The sequence below is a fragment of the Helobdella robusta genome (assembly GCF_000326865.2).
Source record: "Helobdella robusta unplaced genomic scaffold HELROscaffold_33, whole genome shotgun sequence".
Taxonomy (NCBI): Eukaryota; Metazoa; Annelida; class Clitellata; order Rhynchobdellida; family Glossiphoniidae; genus Helobdella; species Helobdella robusta.
In genome coordinates, this window is record NW_008704623.1 from 2,091,225 (window position 1) to 2,108,666 (window position 17,442).

At 33.6% G+C, this 17,442-nt stretch overlaps 3 protein-coding genes across 3 annotated transcripts; 1 reads left to right on the top strand and 2 right to left on the bottom strand.

The window, feature by feature from the left end:
• Positions 1–135: 135 nt before the first annotated feature.
• Positions 136–3,794, bottom strand: HELRODRAFT_175481 (hypothetical protein; the record flags this gene model as incomplete). The annotated part of the gene is made up of 12 exons (XM_009022902.1): positions 136–219; positions 323–411; positions 762–860; positions 966–1,058; positions 1,211–1,283; positions 1,427–1,553; positions 1,659–1,800; positions 2,052–2,155; positions 2,342–2,885; positions 3,107–3,167; positions 3,417–3,543; positions 3,691–3,794. 12 exons carry the CDS (start codon positions 3,792–3,794, stop codon positions 136–138), a joined length of 1,647 nt encoding a protein of 548 aa, XP_009021150.1.
• A 1,691-nt stretch (positions 3,795–5,485) lies between these two features.
• Positions 5,486–7,608, bottom strand: HELRODRAFT_175482 (hypothetical protein; the record flags this gene model as incomplete). The annotated part of the gene is made up of 6 exons (XM_009022903.1): positions 5,486–5,568; positions 5,772–5,819; positions 5,948–5,997; positions 6,100–6,199; positions 6,466–6,551; positions 7,580–7,608. 6 exons carry the CDS (start codon positions 7,606–7,608, stop codon positions 5,486–5,488), a joined length of 396 nt encoding a protein of 131 aa, XP_009021151.1.
• Positions 7,609–14,523: 6,915 nt separating this feature from the next.
• On the top strand, positions 14,524–16,530 carry HELRODRAFT_82586 (hypothetical protein; the record flags this gene model as incomplete). The annotated part of the gene is made up of 7 exons (XM_009022904.1): positions 14,524–14,586; positions 14,721–14,852; positions 15,019–15,102; positions 15,166–15,299; positions 15,451–15,528; positions 16,179–16,277; positions 16,341–16,530. Coding segments are annotated over 7 exons (780 nt in total), but the record flags the coding sequence as incomplete, so codon positions are not given.
• Between the last annotated feature and the right edge of the window lie 912 nt (positions 16,531–17,442).

Below are 17,442 nucleotides of genomic sequence, written 5' to 3' on the forward strand. Positions count from 1 at the left end.
ATGACTGATCTATCAAATAGATTGATATCTATCTAATGATAGATAGTATCTATCAATCAACCACTCAGTAAATAACTAGCATCATTCATTCATTCATTCATTCATATTCAGTTGTTTATTTAATCAACCAATCATTCACTGGCATAATGAACACAGCGTGTCAGCAACGTACGGCTGCGGGATAGTTCTCTGAAATGTAGTTGACGGCATGAAGAAGCCCTGCACACGAGTTGTATGTGGAATAAAAGTTTATATTACATCGTGACCATCATCATCATCATCAATCATTAACAACAACATCATCATCAGCAGCAGACCTGACTGGTAAGAGAAGTTTGAAGACTTGAGAGCAGCGAATGAGTGTAGGTTCAACAATTCCTCCATCAGCGTGTCTCCTGCTCTTATGAGCACCTGTGTGTCGTGCGTGCCATACAGTAACAATCATTCTATGGCACGTAGGGTTCTCTTTACATTCAAACCCAACAATGCTTTCAATCATTATGTAATTAAGTATGTATGTAGAGCCTAATGCAAGTGCAGGCATTAAAAAACATGCAAACCAACATACATGAACGTTATTTCTATTCAATCCACTGACGAAGAACATGCTTTCAAGTTGGATCATAGCAACGGCTCTGTTCTCACCTGCATTGCATCAATGGATAGATGGATGGATTGATGGACAAGTAGATGGACGAATGATGGATGGATAAATGATAGACAGACAAAAAGTGATAAATGGATGGATGGAAGAAACCTACTGAGAAACATGATGATGGGGATGTGGAAGACTTGGTGATCTGAAGGAATTCTTTCGTTTTGCAAGGGCATCACATCAAATTTCTGCCAGACATTGAAACCTGCATTTATACATCATCATCATCATTCCTTACATCACCGTCGTCGTCGTCCTCGTCGCCGTCACTACGACAGACGCCGTCTTGACGAGCAAAACAAGTTCTAACTTGAGCAGAGGCCAGTGTTCAGCGAATGTTTGATGCAGAAATGCAACCTCTGCACGTCTGGCGCTGCCATGTTGTTCTTCAATGTTCCTACAACTTCATCAACCAGTGAAAGATAGAATGAACGAGTGAATGAACGAGTGAGCAGCAGATGAATGACTGAATAAATGAGTGGTAAGTTGGATGTATGATTGAATAGAATATTCAACAAATAGATTAAATAGAATGACGAATCGAAATGAGCTTACAGGACTTGTTAATGCACTCCTTAATGTTAACAGGCTCTGACCAATCATAGCTTCCGTATGTTGAAAACTTTATCTGCATGAGTTTTGTAAAAATAAGGAGCTGTGATCATTACAATAATATCCTAATTTGTACATAATTTATGCAGCGCCCTGAGCAGGGCGTCAAGCAAACAACAGCGAGGCAGAAAAAATTCATAAATATTAATGAGCACAGACGTATTCATAAGGAGAGTTCAAGGTCAAATTCAATCGACCAATGAGAAGCCAGGCATTTCTGTTTCGCAGCTGGTGAATGTAGTAACTTCCAAATTTCATCAGCTGGTGCTTCAATTCAATCTTCAAACTGTTTGATGTGACGATGTGATATAAACACAGAAAATGATGGTGATCAAGCGATGATGATGATGACACTGAATTGATGATGATGATGATGATCATTATAACAAACTTGTAGAAAGCATCATCATGTGTGAACACGATTATCAGTTCATCTTTATGGACATTTTTGAAAAATTCCAGTGCTGAACCGTCAGCTGTGTTGTGTTGTGTGTTGTCGAATCTCAGGTGAGCAGATGTGTGTGCGAATGTGTCTGTTTTGTTAGCAGCTATTAATTAATTAATTAATTAACCAATCAATCAATAGATCAATTAATTAATGAACGAATAAATTGCATCAATTAATTAGTTTAAAATCTAGCAAACGATGAAATTGTTTGAAAGAAAAATAGAAAAAATGAAAAATGAAGAAAGTGAATAAATGAGCGACAGATGAATGAATGAATGAGTAAGTGAATGAATGAATGAATAAATAAATAAGTGACTAAATGATCAAAAAACTAACAGCCAGTGGAGTAAGTATCAAAATGAGCAGTCCTAACAACTTGCATTGCATGCGGCTGGTAAACAAGAACGTTCAAACCACGACCAAACAGCCGGCTACTGTAGCTGAAAACAGATTAGTCTCTCTATCTATTCATAGTAATTTCATTACCAAATACAAATACATGTATGTACGTGCATTCATAGACACACACACACACTCACACTTATCTAAATACTAAATACAGCGTACAATGGACTCACAGACATGCACATACATAGGCATAGGCACAGACAGACATACAGACTTACAGAACGCCATCAATGCAGACAGCGGGCTTAACAATATTTTGCACACCGGTGAACACCCTGAGGGCAAATGTGTGCTTGGGACATGAGATGATCTCCGAGCACCTGGGCAACAATCCTTTCTCATTTTCTTTCTTTTCTTTTTTTTTCTCCCAAGTTTCTTCATCTTCTACTTCCGTTAACAAAGATGACGATGACGAAGATGACGAGAAAAATGACTCATCTTCCACGCTTGTCTTCAGCGGCAATGCTAATGACGACCGTGATCTCGTAAAGCTGGTTGTCAGGTTTTTAATGTTCGCATAAATCTTTGAGTGGTACGTCAGTTTATAAAAACTCATTTCTGTGCGACTGGCATCAACCATTACGGAAATTTTGCTATCAATTATGATGATACTGTTGTTGTTGCTGCTGTTGCTATGAACATTGTTGCTGTTGCTGCTGTTGCTATCAACATTGTTGTCGTTGCTGTTTAATATTTTCAGGGGAACGATAAAAGAGTAGCCCGGAGAAATGATGGACGGTGCAACAAACCTCAGCTCCCCAACTGCAACAAAAAGAAACTTTCATTTCAACTGCAAACAATTACCAGCTTCAAACACACATACACACACACATACACACGCACACATACAAACATTATCACACTTTGGAGTTAATAACAATAAAAAAGAAGAGACGAATCATTAGATAAATGAATGAATAAACAAATAGAAATTCTAATCATCAAATCAAACAACATGTAAAAAGTTTAAATTAAATACATACCTCCATATTTACTGATACAGCCACTCATCTGCACTATCACGGACTGATAGTATTTCTTAAACTATAAACAAAAATTTGACATAAGCTTCATTTCATTTTTCTAGATCAGCATCCGTTTGTATGTTACATATATGCATTATTTAATCTATAAATCCATTTATCTATCCATTTGTCTATCCATCCACCTAACCCCAACCCTAACCCATCCATCCATTAATCCATCCATCCATCTATTTATCTATCTATCTATAAATCTTTCCATCCAACTATTTATCTATCCAACCATCCATCCACCCACCCACCCATCTACCTTCTCCAGAGCAGAGCCCTTATGAACCCCCTTCTGGCCGACCATGATGTACGTGTCGTTGGAAGCCAGTTTGTGGATCATACTGCTTCCAAATGATTGCAGCACTTTTACCATTCCCCTGTGCAAGCTGGAGGGAGGAAACGAGCAAATTGATGGAAGAATGAATAAATGAATGAATAAATAAATAAATAAATAAATAAATAAATAAATAAATAAATAAATAAATAAATGAATAAATGAATGATTGAGCGAAAAAGTCAATAAATGAGCTTACTGTAAGCGGCTTGCTTCGGTGGCGAACAGTATGATCTTATTGGTTGTGATGCTTTTCAGATGTTTTGTTACTTCTTGACCTTCGTTCAATGTGCAAGAAGGCATCAAAAGAAGAATGAATGAATTATGAATGAATGAACTATGAATGAATGAGTGAGTGTATGAATGACTGAATTAACGTAAAAAGGTCACGGCGACATCGAAAGCAGAACAGACTTTTATAAAAACTCATATAAAACGTCAGACATAAAAAGACGACACTTGAAAAGCAAAAACAACTCGATCGTCATCTCCAACATCATTAAGAACCGTCATAGTGGATGTCGAACTTCATCATCTCTTCAACGACCAGCGTCTTTTCTGAAATTAATTCAATTTAACTCAATTGTCGTTGTGACAATCGCCGTCATCATCATCATCGTCATCATCTTCATCAACAACAACAACATCGCTATGACCATCATCGTCAAAAGACAAACCATTTGCTATCAGTATAAATGATGACTTGTTCGCGAAAACGTCCGGCCCCACGAATCTGAAATTTTATCATTTACCATCACCATCATCCCCACAAACATCACCACCATCATCATCATTAATAGAAACATCATAATCACCACAAACATCATCATCATCACAACCACCATCATCATCATCATGCCAGCGTACATGGTTTGGTTGTAGCAGAGGATGATGGATGGGTGAGAAGCGAAGTAGCCAGCTGATATAAAAAATGGGACTGCCTCATTGCTAATATGACTATCACCACCACCACCACCATCATCATCACCGCCATGGTTCGTTTCACAGTTCTTCGGTCTCGTGCACTGTGAATAGCCTATCAATTATCAATAATTAATTAATAATAAAATATGATTAATTAATTAAAGAATATTGAAAAATAGTAAAATAAAATTTTAATTTAAGAAAGAAAATTAAATTAAATTTAAAAATTTAAAAAGTGTGACAAAGAAATGATTGATTGATTGAATGAATGAATGAATGAATGAATGAATGAATGAATGAATGAATGAATGAATGAATGAATGGACGAATGAATGAATGGACGAATGAATGAACGAACGAATAAATGAATGACCAGTGAAGTAAGGGATGCATGCATGAAGGTAGCTCGTGAGTTTCACTCGAAGCAATGGAGATGATGAAGATGTCGTCGATACTTTATCAGATGATGATGAAGACGATGAGGATGTTGCATTCTGTGCATTGTTATTATAACCATTAATCATCATAATCCTCATTGTCAGTATTATTGATATTGTCATTTCATTGTTATCATCATCATCATTACTTATAAATAGTCTAAACAATTTGCCAACCAACCGACCGACCGACCAACCGACCAACCGACCAACCGACCGACCAACCGACCGACCAGTAACTTAATGTTGAAGTTTGTGCCAGGCAACCGCATACCAATGAATGCAAAGGAATGCAAATGATCGGTCGACCCTTTCACGGAAGATCGATTGATTTTGTATGCAAACCATCGCACCATCACATCGTCGAATGCAGCCAAACTGGAGGTGTAAATATACATTACCATCCACCCTTTCGCTCATTCACCCATCCATCCATTCATCCATTTGTTCGTTCATTCATTCATACACTCATTCATTCATTCATGTCTACGTCTTTGATAAAAATTTTAAAAGATATATAAAATACTTTATTCCAATAACTCGCATCAACAGCAAAAAACTGAATGAATGAATGAATATATGAATGAATGACTGACTGAACGATTGATTAAACGAACGAATAAATGAATGAATTTATGCAAACACAAACTCTGTCATGAGTGTCGTAGTCAATATGAAAAAAGCATTGTGAGGAATATTGACTGCACTTTTAAAGCCTGTGTATGTTTGAGAATGAATGAATTATTTTATTAATTAAAAAATAAATAAAAAATGAGTGAATGAATGAATAAATGAATGAATGAATGATGAATGAATGAATGAGCCAACTATAAACTAATATTAAACATGGTTGGCCGTTTTATTGAATTATTAAAATAAAAATAACTGATGAATGAGACTACGAAGGCAGAAGTCTCACTTGAAGAAACATCAAACTTCTTTGCTTCCAGCGGCTTCATGGAAAGAGCTGCGTGAAAAAGCAAAACATAATATCATAAATACACATGATTATCATCTGTAATATAATAAAAAACATTATTAATTTGTAATAATAATAATAATAATATTAATAAATAAATAGAAGAGGACTCTAACAGTCGATGAGGACGAACATGATGACGTCACTGGTGTAGGCTTCCAGCAACCTTCAAGTATTCAATTCAACTTTTAAATGGTAATACATTTTTGATTTGATCTTAACCATCGTCATCGTCACCATCATCATCATCATCATCAACGGGTCTAACATGGTCTTGTTAAAGCATATAAAACTGACATCCCCATCTCCACGACCGACTGACAGGCTCAACGATATGCTGGCATTTTCGCAGTCCACTTCCTGGCAAACTTTGTGGTTTAAAAGTAAATTTTAAAGTAATTATGTTCCAGATCAGAAAAATTTCTTTAGTTCATGCTGAATTGAATAAATGGCTGACACTATCAAACACTATCGCGCACCATTTGCATGCAATACACCAACACAAAAATGTGTGTACACATCGTTTGGGGTGTGGTTTCCAAGTTAGTAAAAATGTTGCAACCAAGTAAGACTGCATTTGTTAGATTTGTACAGTTGGAGTGAACAATAAGAGTAGGCAGCACTTCATACTTACTGCCAACAGCCAAATTTGTGCTCGTTTGATCAGTAAATAGATGCTTTATGAAACGATGTGAATAATTTACAATCCTCATGCCCAATCTTAAATTTTAAAATGTTTTAATGTTTTCAAATAAATCAATAGTAATAACATTAAAAATAAATCACAAATTTTATTAAAATCATTAAAAATGTTTAAAAATTAATTTAAACATTCGTCAGGCATTATGATGAACTCTTGTATGCCAGTATGTTCCACAACTTTATCTAAATTTTTGAATTTAAAAAAATAATAAGTTTTATATTCATAATTAATCAAATACCAAATTAATAATATTTTTGAAAAAATTTTAAAATATAAGACAACGTAAACATAACATTACATCTGATTACATACGCTAATAAATCAAATATTAATAATCTGATCTAATAAATAACACAATATGCAATCAACTGATCTACCAACCATTACTTTTTTGGATATACAACAAACTGAAAAAAACGGATGAGATGATGCTATATTTGAGAAGAAGAGACCTGTAGTATCCTGTTTGGTCAATGTTTGTTAATTTGTAAGTAATTCAATGTGATGAATTAATTTGTAAATGAATAAAAAAAAATTTAGTAATAAAAAATCAAATCAACCAACTTGAATTCAAACAATGGATGAAGTAGTTAAAAAACATTGTTGAATGTTGATGTTTTTCCTCTATCTCACTTACCGTTACTTTTACTTCTAAGTCCTAACCACTGATATCATTCTCAGTAACAGTGAAAATATTGACTAATACTTGTGTTATATTATTATGTTATGTATGAATGCCTTGCCAAGTTGGACAGAGACCACCTCTCTAATTCCTAATTTTTTTAATAACGATTAAAAGTATTATCTGAATATTATAAGACGATAAATGAATAAGAAGACAGACAGAAAATGAGAAAAGAGAATAATAAAGAAAGAAAAGGAAAAGAACATGAGGTCAACAAAGCTATTATAGAATAATACGGATAATTTAGACAGAACTAATAGATAAATTAATTAATTTAACCAAATTATTTTAAACAGATTATATTAAAATAAATTAATTGGTACAAACAAAATCTTATAAATTGTTAAAAACGAATCGAACCTCTGTCGTAAAACCACGATGGTTGCCATGTTTAAAAGTTGAACTAAAATAAAAAGTTTAAAAATGGCATTCCGTGAAAGTTTTTAAACGTTAATTAACAAAATATTCACGATTTGCGATTGAAACACAACGGACGATATCGGCAAGACATTTTTTAACAAATTACGAAATAACTTGAAAAATCGTTTAAAAATATCACTATTCCAATTGATACAGGTGCAAATTATTTTTTGTGTATATTATAATTTTTATTTAATGTACCTGTGTATGTCTTTATTTATATTTCGTTCATTTTTTGTTCTAAAAATCTAAATGAGAGATAACAGATGACTAAATGAGAAAAATAGTTTCACGCGATATAATAAGAATCAAATAATTGAATTATGTCTTTTCGTATCGCCATTTCGGCTTCCTTTTTATTCCAGTTTACGTTTACCCTATTATTCATATTGGTGGAGTCCCTTGGGTCAGGTTTGGTTCTATGTCTGTTTTTGTTTCGTTGCTTCGTTGGTTTGGTTTTTGGTTGAGACGGCTGGGTCTTTTTTCTTGTCAATTACTTTTTTTAAATGTTGGTTTTTTTCATGAGCAGATTTATTAGTAAGTTTGAGTCAGGATTATTAAATAAAATTGAAAGTGAATGCTTGCAACTAATATTTTTCATTTACTTTTAATTTTGTATTTATAAAATTATTTTATTAGTTGAAAATTTAGTTAAAAAATTAAAATAAAGCAAGGTTATGAAATAGAAATAAATACTATGGCAATTTAAAGTTTAAATTAATAAGCATTGGTTGGTTGGTTGGTTGGCTGTTTGAGATTTAATTTTTAGAAGATGATATGTACATATTTAATATTTATGGCAGAACTTTAAATAACATTTTGTTATAAATAATGATTTTTTTTTATTTAAAAGGTGATTATAGAGTGTGTGATCAAGTGGTTGAGGTGCAAAGGGATGAAAAGACTTTGTTCCATCATTTTAATTTTCCTTTCAACTACACTGACCAATCAGACTGTCGTATAGTTTTTGACATGAGCCATGTCAACACTACAAAACTTTGTTTCACATTTAAAAAGTTATCAAAAAATAAATATTTTTCATTTTCATGAATTTCTATAAAAAGTTTAATTGGATAACTTGCTTGCTATGCTATTTATCAGTTTCTTCTTGCATTTTACAGATTTCATGTGAAACATTCAAACTTTTGTGCAAATGATTACTTTAACATTCCTTTTACTGGAAAGTTTTGTGGTGATGGTGAACTTGATGGTGAAAAAAATGAATTCAATCTTTTTTCTAAAACAATTTGTGGTTAGTTTACTTGTCTGGATTAGAATTGTTTCTAATACAAATCTTATGTATTATTTTTAAAAAGGATTGTTACAAAAATTAATTCCTAAACAGTGAACATCAAATGTTATCTCCTCAATTTTATATAAAAAATTAATGTTTGAAAACTAATTTATTTGCTTCCAGTTGATCTAAATAGTGGCCAGAAAATTGTGACAACATTTTTAAAGACCAACCTTTACAGCTCTGATTTTGGTTTTTATGGTTATGCATTCCCTTACAAAAATGAGTTATCAGATGGTTTGTTAGTAAAGTTTTGTTATCAAAGCAAAAGTGAAATAAAGTGAACTCTCATTCTCAGATGTCCCTTCAAACAAAGAAGATTTTGTCTGCTTCAATGGCCAGTTAACATCCAAGGGAGCTGTTTGTAATGGTGTGATTGATTGTACGGATGGTTCAGATGAAACTATCTTCCACGCTAGCTGCATCAGTAGGTTTTCATCATTTCAATGTTACTTTTATCAACATATTACTAATTCCTTGTGGCTATTTCAAACTATTTTTCAATTCTGACTTGATTTCAGTATCAAACAGATTTGTGGATGCATGTTCATTTGAGAATGGCCTCTGTGGATTGTATGTAAACACTGCTTGGCAAAGAGTCAACAAGCTTGTTGAATCCCCCTATTTTGATCATACCACTCTTAGTTATGGTGTGTTATTTAATTTTTATCACACAATTATTTAATTTTAGTAACTGATTCTTTGTCTGATGGTTAATACTGTATTTATTTAAAGGTAAAAAATTGTTTTGGAAATGATTTATAGGAAATTGTTCAATAGAATGGTAATTAATTACACCAGATGGCTACTTTATAACGGTGAGCAACAATAATGATGGAGTGAGCATTCCTGCAGTTTTAAGTTTTCCAATGTTAACGCATTTTTCACCGTCGTTGCCATCATCTTCGTCATCTTCCTCCTCATCGTCTTCATCGTCATCGCCGATTTGCTTAACGTTCTGGTACTTTGCAAACAATGAGATTGACGGCCTTAATGTATTCATGAATTCGAGCAGCCCGACCAATCAACTGACCTCATTGTGGACTCGATCGGGCCGTCTTGCTCGCCGTTGGCTGATGGCTGAAATTGATCTTGATTCTGATTGGCTCACAAGAAATCAAGTTTTATATGAATGAAAAATTTGTTTAAATAATTATAATGACGGTAATAATAAATCTTAGTATTTAGTATTAAATATAATAATCAGTTGATAATGGTGCACAGATAAGAATTGAGGCCCGAACGAGGACTAGTGTTGAAGCAAGCAGCATATCAATTGATGACATCGCAATACTTCCTATGCAGTGCCACAGTGGTTTGCATTCATTCGTTCGTTCATTCATTCATTTTTTCATACGCTCATTCATTTTTTCATTTATTCAACTATTTGGTAAGATTTTAAATATATACTACCTTTTACACACACGCACACATACACACACACACACATATATATATATATGTGTGTGTGTGTATGTGTGGTGTGTGTGTGTGTTTACACTACATACACACGCCCATACAACGTTACATGTACATATAATGTTAAATGATACCTTAAAACAGGGATGGACATATCATGCACGTTTGAAGCAGGGATGTGCGGATGGAAGAATTATTACAACGCTCAACCCTGGCTTTTGAAAAAAACTGGTGGGTAGTGATCTTTATCCATTTGTTTGTTCTTAAAATTTATGTATGTTTAGTCAATAATCAAAGGGGTGCTGAGGGTGATGGCTTTTATTTTGCTCATAATTGTGCTGATGAATTCAAATGAATCAATCAATTAGTTTATAAAGCGCATTTTCTGCAACGTTCAACAGCACTCCTCAATGAATTTTGCTAACAGATGGGTCTTGAGATCTTTTGAAATCTGCTCTGCAAACACAGATTTAGCAAAAGTTTTTAAAACGAGTTAGGTTCAATTAATTATTAATATATCTGATAAGTACATAGGAAATAATTTAGATTGAGAGTTGTACATTGAATGAAGCTCTGCAGTTTTTATTATAGTTTTTTTTAATGGGCTATGATATGTTATTATTCAATTATAATTTAAAACTTTTCAACAATTATCATTGAGGCATGGGCTCTTACATTGTAATGGCTGATAGTTCAAAGAAGCCAGGTCAAAAATCATCAATGATAAGTAGATCAGTAAATGGGCTCAGGTCGCCAGTGATGTGCTTGTCATTCAAATTATCTGGTTTGGGCAACGGTTCTGCTGCTTTGAAGATAACAGTGTTGAGTGGCATTAGCCAAATTATCACTTCAAGTTATTCAAAAGATTTCAGTGGCTTTCAAGATTGGAAGGACGTTCAAGCTGAAATCAAGTTGTCCACCAATGACAAAATTATTTTTGTTAGTTTTTAATCATTTGCTCATCCACACATTTATCCATTATATCCGTCTATTCATTCTTCCATCCATCCATCCATTCATCTTTCTTTTTTAATTTAAAATATCTGGTTTTGAAAAATTTTCGTTAGACATTCATTTATTTGGTTAGTTAAAATCTATTGAATATCAAACTAATTTCCAGGTCTTGCTAGATGGTTGGACTTACACAGGTTACAATTTGGCAGTTGATAACATCCAACTAATGTTGACTAGCTGTGACAAATTTAAACTAGGTATCTTGACAATGATGATGATTATGATAATAATTATAATCGGCTCCGACTACCTGAATAAAAATAATTAAGAATGCAACTGAAGATTGCCTTCGCATGCAATCAAATGCAGCTGGATTGCTATAGTTATATTTGATTGCACTCCGGCTATAATCCATTGCACTCCGGCTACATTTCATTGCACTCCGGCTACATTTCATTGCACTCCGGCTACATTTCAAACGTTGAAAATCTAACCAGAGCGTAATGCAATAACATTTCACGTTATAATAATAATAATAGTAATAATAAGCACGATAATGATAAATAATAGAAAATAATTATTTTATTGTCATTGTTGTCTTTGTTGTTTCAATGCCATTCTTATTTAACAGTTGTTGAGTATACTAATATCGCATAATTCGATAAAATGACTCTTCATTATAAATTCTTTCTTAGTTATACCCCCTTCTGCTGACCTAACCAGCATTTTTAGTAAAAATGGCAACAACAAAAACAACACTAAAAACAGCAGCAATAAATACGACATGAACAACAAGATTAACGGCAACAATCGCTACAACAACAGTATTTTTGGTCGAAGTCCATCCGTTGACTATTCTGGCGCTTCAAGTTGTGATCAGCCAACTAAATTTTTTTGTGAAACTGGTTTGGAGTGCATAGATGCGAGCTGGCATTGCGACAACGTACCTCAGTGTAGTGATGCGTCTGACGAAATTAATTGCCCAAGGACCGGTCAGGCTCTCCTATTTTCTTCCACTTTCTATTTTATTAATGATATTGTAACAATCTTTTCCTTTTTATCCGAGCCCCGCTTTTTTGCAATGGAAATTAAGCTAGCAACGATTATGTTTATAAATGTTTTTTGATTTTATGTTAATACAAAATGGTAATAAAGGCGGTCCATTAAAGTACCCAGAGGGCAGCTACATCCAGCCAGCCACAATAGCAGGACTTGGAATGGCCTGTTTCGGAGTGATCATCATCATCATCTCTATCCTATTTTTCGTTGCTACCAGGAGAAGGTTCCTTCAATCAAGAAGAGAAATGCAAAATAGGTTGGTCGCTTCTCTTTTTATTTCATATTTTATACAATAAATATTTTCTCATTAATGTTGCATGCATTTTTTTAATAGATAACCTCGTTTGTTATTCGTTAAATCAATAAAATTCATGATAAAAAATAAAACTGTAAATAAATGATAAAGGCTTGTGATGGGTCATTATGATGGGTTGGATGGCGATTTTCCCAAGCCACCCCCCTACGCAGCCGTTGTCATGGCTCCTCCCTCATATCTTCTGGACCCCCCTCCATACCATCAACAGAACCACCAGCAACATGAAGCAGATGACAACTGTTTGTCAGAAATTAATTCACCTCCTTCCTATAACTCTCATGTTGCTCTGGACAACTCGGGGCAAACTTTTATTTAAATGATCATTTCAACTATACTTTAGATGTTCATTTTTTTAAAAGCTGTGTTTAAATGATGTTTATAATTTTAGTCTGCTTTAGTATGCGTTGGAATTTTTAATCGCGAAAACTGTGCTCTATTTGGTTATTCAATTTTTTAAGAACCTCCGTTTGCGTTTATCTTGAAAATAATGAGGTGCGAGGTTGTAGTTGTTTCAGCACTCCGAGTCGTAAAAAGTCACAAATTGAAAATTTACTATTTCGGTTGCATCGCTTTTCGAGACCGAGCATGGTAGCGGTCGATATGTATTTAGAATAAAAGTGTTTTTAAAAATGGTTAAGTCACCGTGAAGAAATCGAAATCGAAGGTTTAAAAAATCGAAATGACGTTTGTGGAGAATTTAATTTTAAACTATTTGAATTCGATATTAATGTTAACGTAATATCACAAATGGAGTGGACGGACACAAACGATGCTGAAGCATACATAAACATACGCAACTACAAATTTTTTAGTTGATGTTGTCTGTTTGTAAAAACTATTTCATCGGGTCGTAGCCGTACTACATAACTGATGCAAATATATGACAACATAATAAATTAATTAAACAAACATTATAATTTATTTTCTAGATTAAATAAATCAGTTGTCTTTTTATTTTATTATTTTTTTGGATTCTTTATAAATAAATTTAAAAAATGAGTTACCTGTTATCTGCAAATGGTTTTTCTTTTTCCGAGTTACTTCATGTGATAATTAGCGTTGGTCTGTTGTTCTCGCTTATTTTGGCCTTGCTGTCATGCCTGTGGTTTAGGTCATTATTCAGCAGGTGTTTTCCCCACAGCAACTCATTCAAAGTATTTTATTTATCTCTTTTTTAGCCCTTCAGTCATCCAATATGATATGGTGCTTCATTTTATTTGTTACACCACCTCATCCATCCATATCATTGTCTTATTGTCTATTTTTGTTTAAAATTATTAGGCTATAAAATTAATCTGTCATTTGAAACTTTAGTTAATTAATTAATTAAATAGTCATTGTTTATTATTCATTTATTAATATGGTCTAAAAATTATATTAGTAATTGTTAAGGTAGGGTTAGAGAATAATTACAACTTTTTAATCATCTGATCAGGATTTAGAAAATGAAGACACATTTTTTAGTGACATAGCAATCTCAACTGTTCCTTCAGTTAGTTTTCAGATGTACCCACCAGTGGTCAACTCCATGTACAACAATGTATACAGCACAGATGCTAACAATTCATCAGTTTATTTTGAACCACTACCTGATCTCAGAAGCAAGCAGAAAAAATTTGTTGGACGATCTCCTAATGAAACTCAATTGTATCCAAAGATTGCACATCTCAACTACAAAGTTCCATTTGACTTTTTAGAATTTGAAATGAGGAAGAAATTAGATTATATTCATGGTTACTTTACTTTTTAATTTAATTTTAACTTCAATTCTGTGGTCTCATTGTTAGTTTTCATGTTATCATTTTTTAAATTTCCGTCACTTGAGGTTTGCGTGATAATGCATTTACAAGAAGCCAACTACAATACATAAAAGAACTTGGAACATCAAGATTTGGCAAGGTCATTGTTGTTTGTTAGGTTCATGTTGGTTCGCAAATGTGTGTGTGTGTGTGTTAGTTCGTTTGTTTTATGGATTGTTGTTTGATTGGTTGGTTAATGTGATTATTTAATTGATTGTTTGGTTTGATTGTTTGAAACAGGTGCTTCAAGGAGAGGGCAGTGACATCCAGCCAGGTAAGAAGAAATTAAAAGTCGTTGTGATGATGTGTCATGATGATATGTCTCTCAAAGATAAGTTCATCTTCCTTCACGAAGCCAGTGCTTTCAAGTTAGTTTATTTTTGTTTTCTCCATTTATTCAAGTTAGATATCTTTCTTTCATTTTCTTCAATGATCTGCCTGTACATCTGTTTATCCAAGTATTTATTTGTTCTATAAATATTTATTTTGTTGTTCTTGTCAAATCAATTTATTAATTTTAATTTGTATTATTAGAGAGCTTGATAGCAGGAATGTATTGAAACTCTACTGCCAGTGCGTGGAGTCCAGTCCTTATCTCACCATCCTTGAGTCTTGTTCGCTGGTAATTGATTGATTTGTGGATCATCACCATCATCATCTTATTCAATGACATAATTGTTTATAGGGGGACTTGAAATCATACATGAGAGGACAAAAGTTAAACATTGAGAAGATGCTGGATGGTGATGTCATCCTCGGCATGATCTGTGATGTTGTTGCTGGCCTGCAAGCAATCCATAACATAAATTTTGTTCACAGGTTGATTGATTGATTGATTGGTTGGTTAGTTGATTGATTGATTGATTGAATGGTTGGTTAGTTGATTGATTGATTGATTGATCAATTGATCGATTGATTTTGACTTGAGACCAGTTTGTAAAAATGCATTTAACTACAAATGTTTTTTCAGAGACCTCTCTATGAGAAGCTGTCTTATTACAAATGATCTGACCGTTAAGATTGGAGATTATGGGCTCAATGAATACAAGTTTAAGGCATGGTGACTTTTTTTATTTTTAATTTTTCAATATATTTCCATTGCATTTCTTTGTTTTTCATTTCTATTTCATTGTATGACATTGCCTTTGAATTCTTTTTTTTTGCAAAATTCGCATACCTCCCACGTTGGTGTGGCCAGTAGCAATCTATGGTTCGGATGGTTAGACACTGAAAAAGTAAGATGAAAGAAGAATTGAAGCATTTGAAATAAAATTTTTTAGAAAAATACTGAGGGTGTCATGAAAAGACAGAAAAACAAATGAATGGGTTCTAAAAACGGCTGGAGTTCAACGAAAATTACTGCCTGAAGTCAAAAAGAGGAAATTAAGCTGCATTAAGCACATCTTCAGAAACACCAATGCATGGTAAAAGGATGTAATACAAGGAGCGTTGTCCGGGTCAAAGGGAAGAGGAAGGGTTAAGTTTCATGAGATGGTTTGATGGCATTAGAGAATTGACGGATTTTAAAATGTAAAAATTGCTGAGAAAGACGCAGGACAGAGTTAATTGGAGAAAACATATTTATGATCGAGGATGGTTAAAGACAAGACAATATCAATTGATGCATTAAAAATCGTCGTTATTGTATCAATGCTAATTTCGTGAACGTCACTGCCAGGAGGATTATTACTATGATAGTGATGGAGTGGGAATTCCAATTAGGTGGATGGCCCCGGAGTCACTTTCATTTTCAGATGGATTGCGTGTCAATGATATAACAAAAAAGTCCAACATATGGTTAGTTGGATGACTAATTAACTCATTGACTGGTTAATTCTTCAATTGACTAATTGAATGTAGGTCGTTTGGGGTTTTGATGTGGGAGCTGTTAAGATGCGGTGACCTTCCATACCCTGGCCTTTCCGATCAGCATGTCCTTCGTTTGGTTGTCATGGAAAAGGAAGTGAAACTAAGCAGACCCCTCCTTTTGAATGACAATGTTCCATATTTGTTGGTTGATTTTCTATTGTTACCATCAATTACTCAATGAATAATTTATTTAAGCACTATTTATGTAACATTGTGAAATTCCTACAAGCTCTTGTTATTATTCCTGCTCGCTGGTATTGACAGTTTTATCTAATATATGTAGATGTCTCTATGTTGTTGTCACGTGTCAATTGCGAACTGAAGTATATTATAACAATGATAACATATTTATGATAATTTATTTAGCGCCAAATATAAAACCTACAAATGAAATATCTAACAGTTTATGTCCTTGTTTTTCAGTTATGAATTGATGGAGATGTGCTGGAATTACGAAACGGACAGCCGGCCATCAATAAGAGAGTTAAGGATATCATTACTCCATCTCACATCGAGCAAACACCAAATTAATCAAGAATCTTTTGATGAAAAGTGGAATCAACTTAAACCAAAACCAATACAGTCAAAGCAAGTTGATCAATCTGCAACTGAGGTTCCATCATTTTAAAGTCTATGCGCGTTGATGATAAAGGCGTCGAATTTGTGTATAAATTGCTACAGTATCACAGTAATGTTATTTTATAAAATATTGACATGTTTATGTTTGTGTCATACATTAAAGATATGAATAGTGTTGGCTAAGTTATTCTTTGTTGTCAAAGTGTGATAACTTTATGTTATGAGTTTACTTTATTTCATGATTATTTCGTTTTAATTTTTATGGAACAGAAGCCAATTGCATTATCCAGCGAAGACAAAAACGTTTCCGACGTTGCTATCCCTTCAAAATCGGCCAACATTTCTGACAGTGCAAATAACGATGACGGCCATTACGACTCTCAACGTGAAATAAGCTCTAAAATTGATAATTTGGCATTTTTAGACGTGAATTATAAAAATTCATTTTCAGCATCGAACAATGCAGAAGTTTCAAGATGGAATAACCAATCGGGGCTCTCCAACCAAGCAAGTA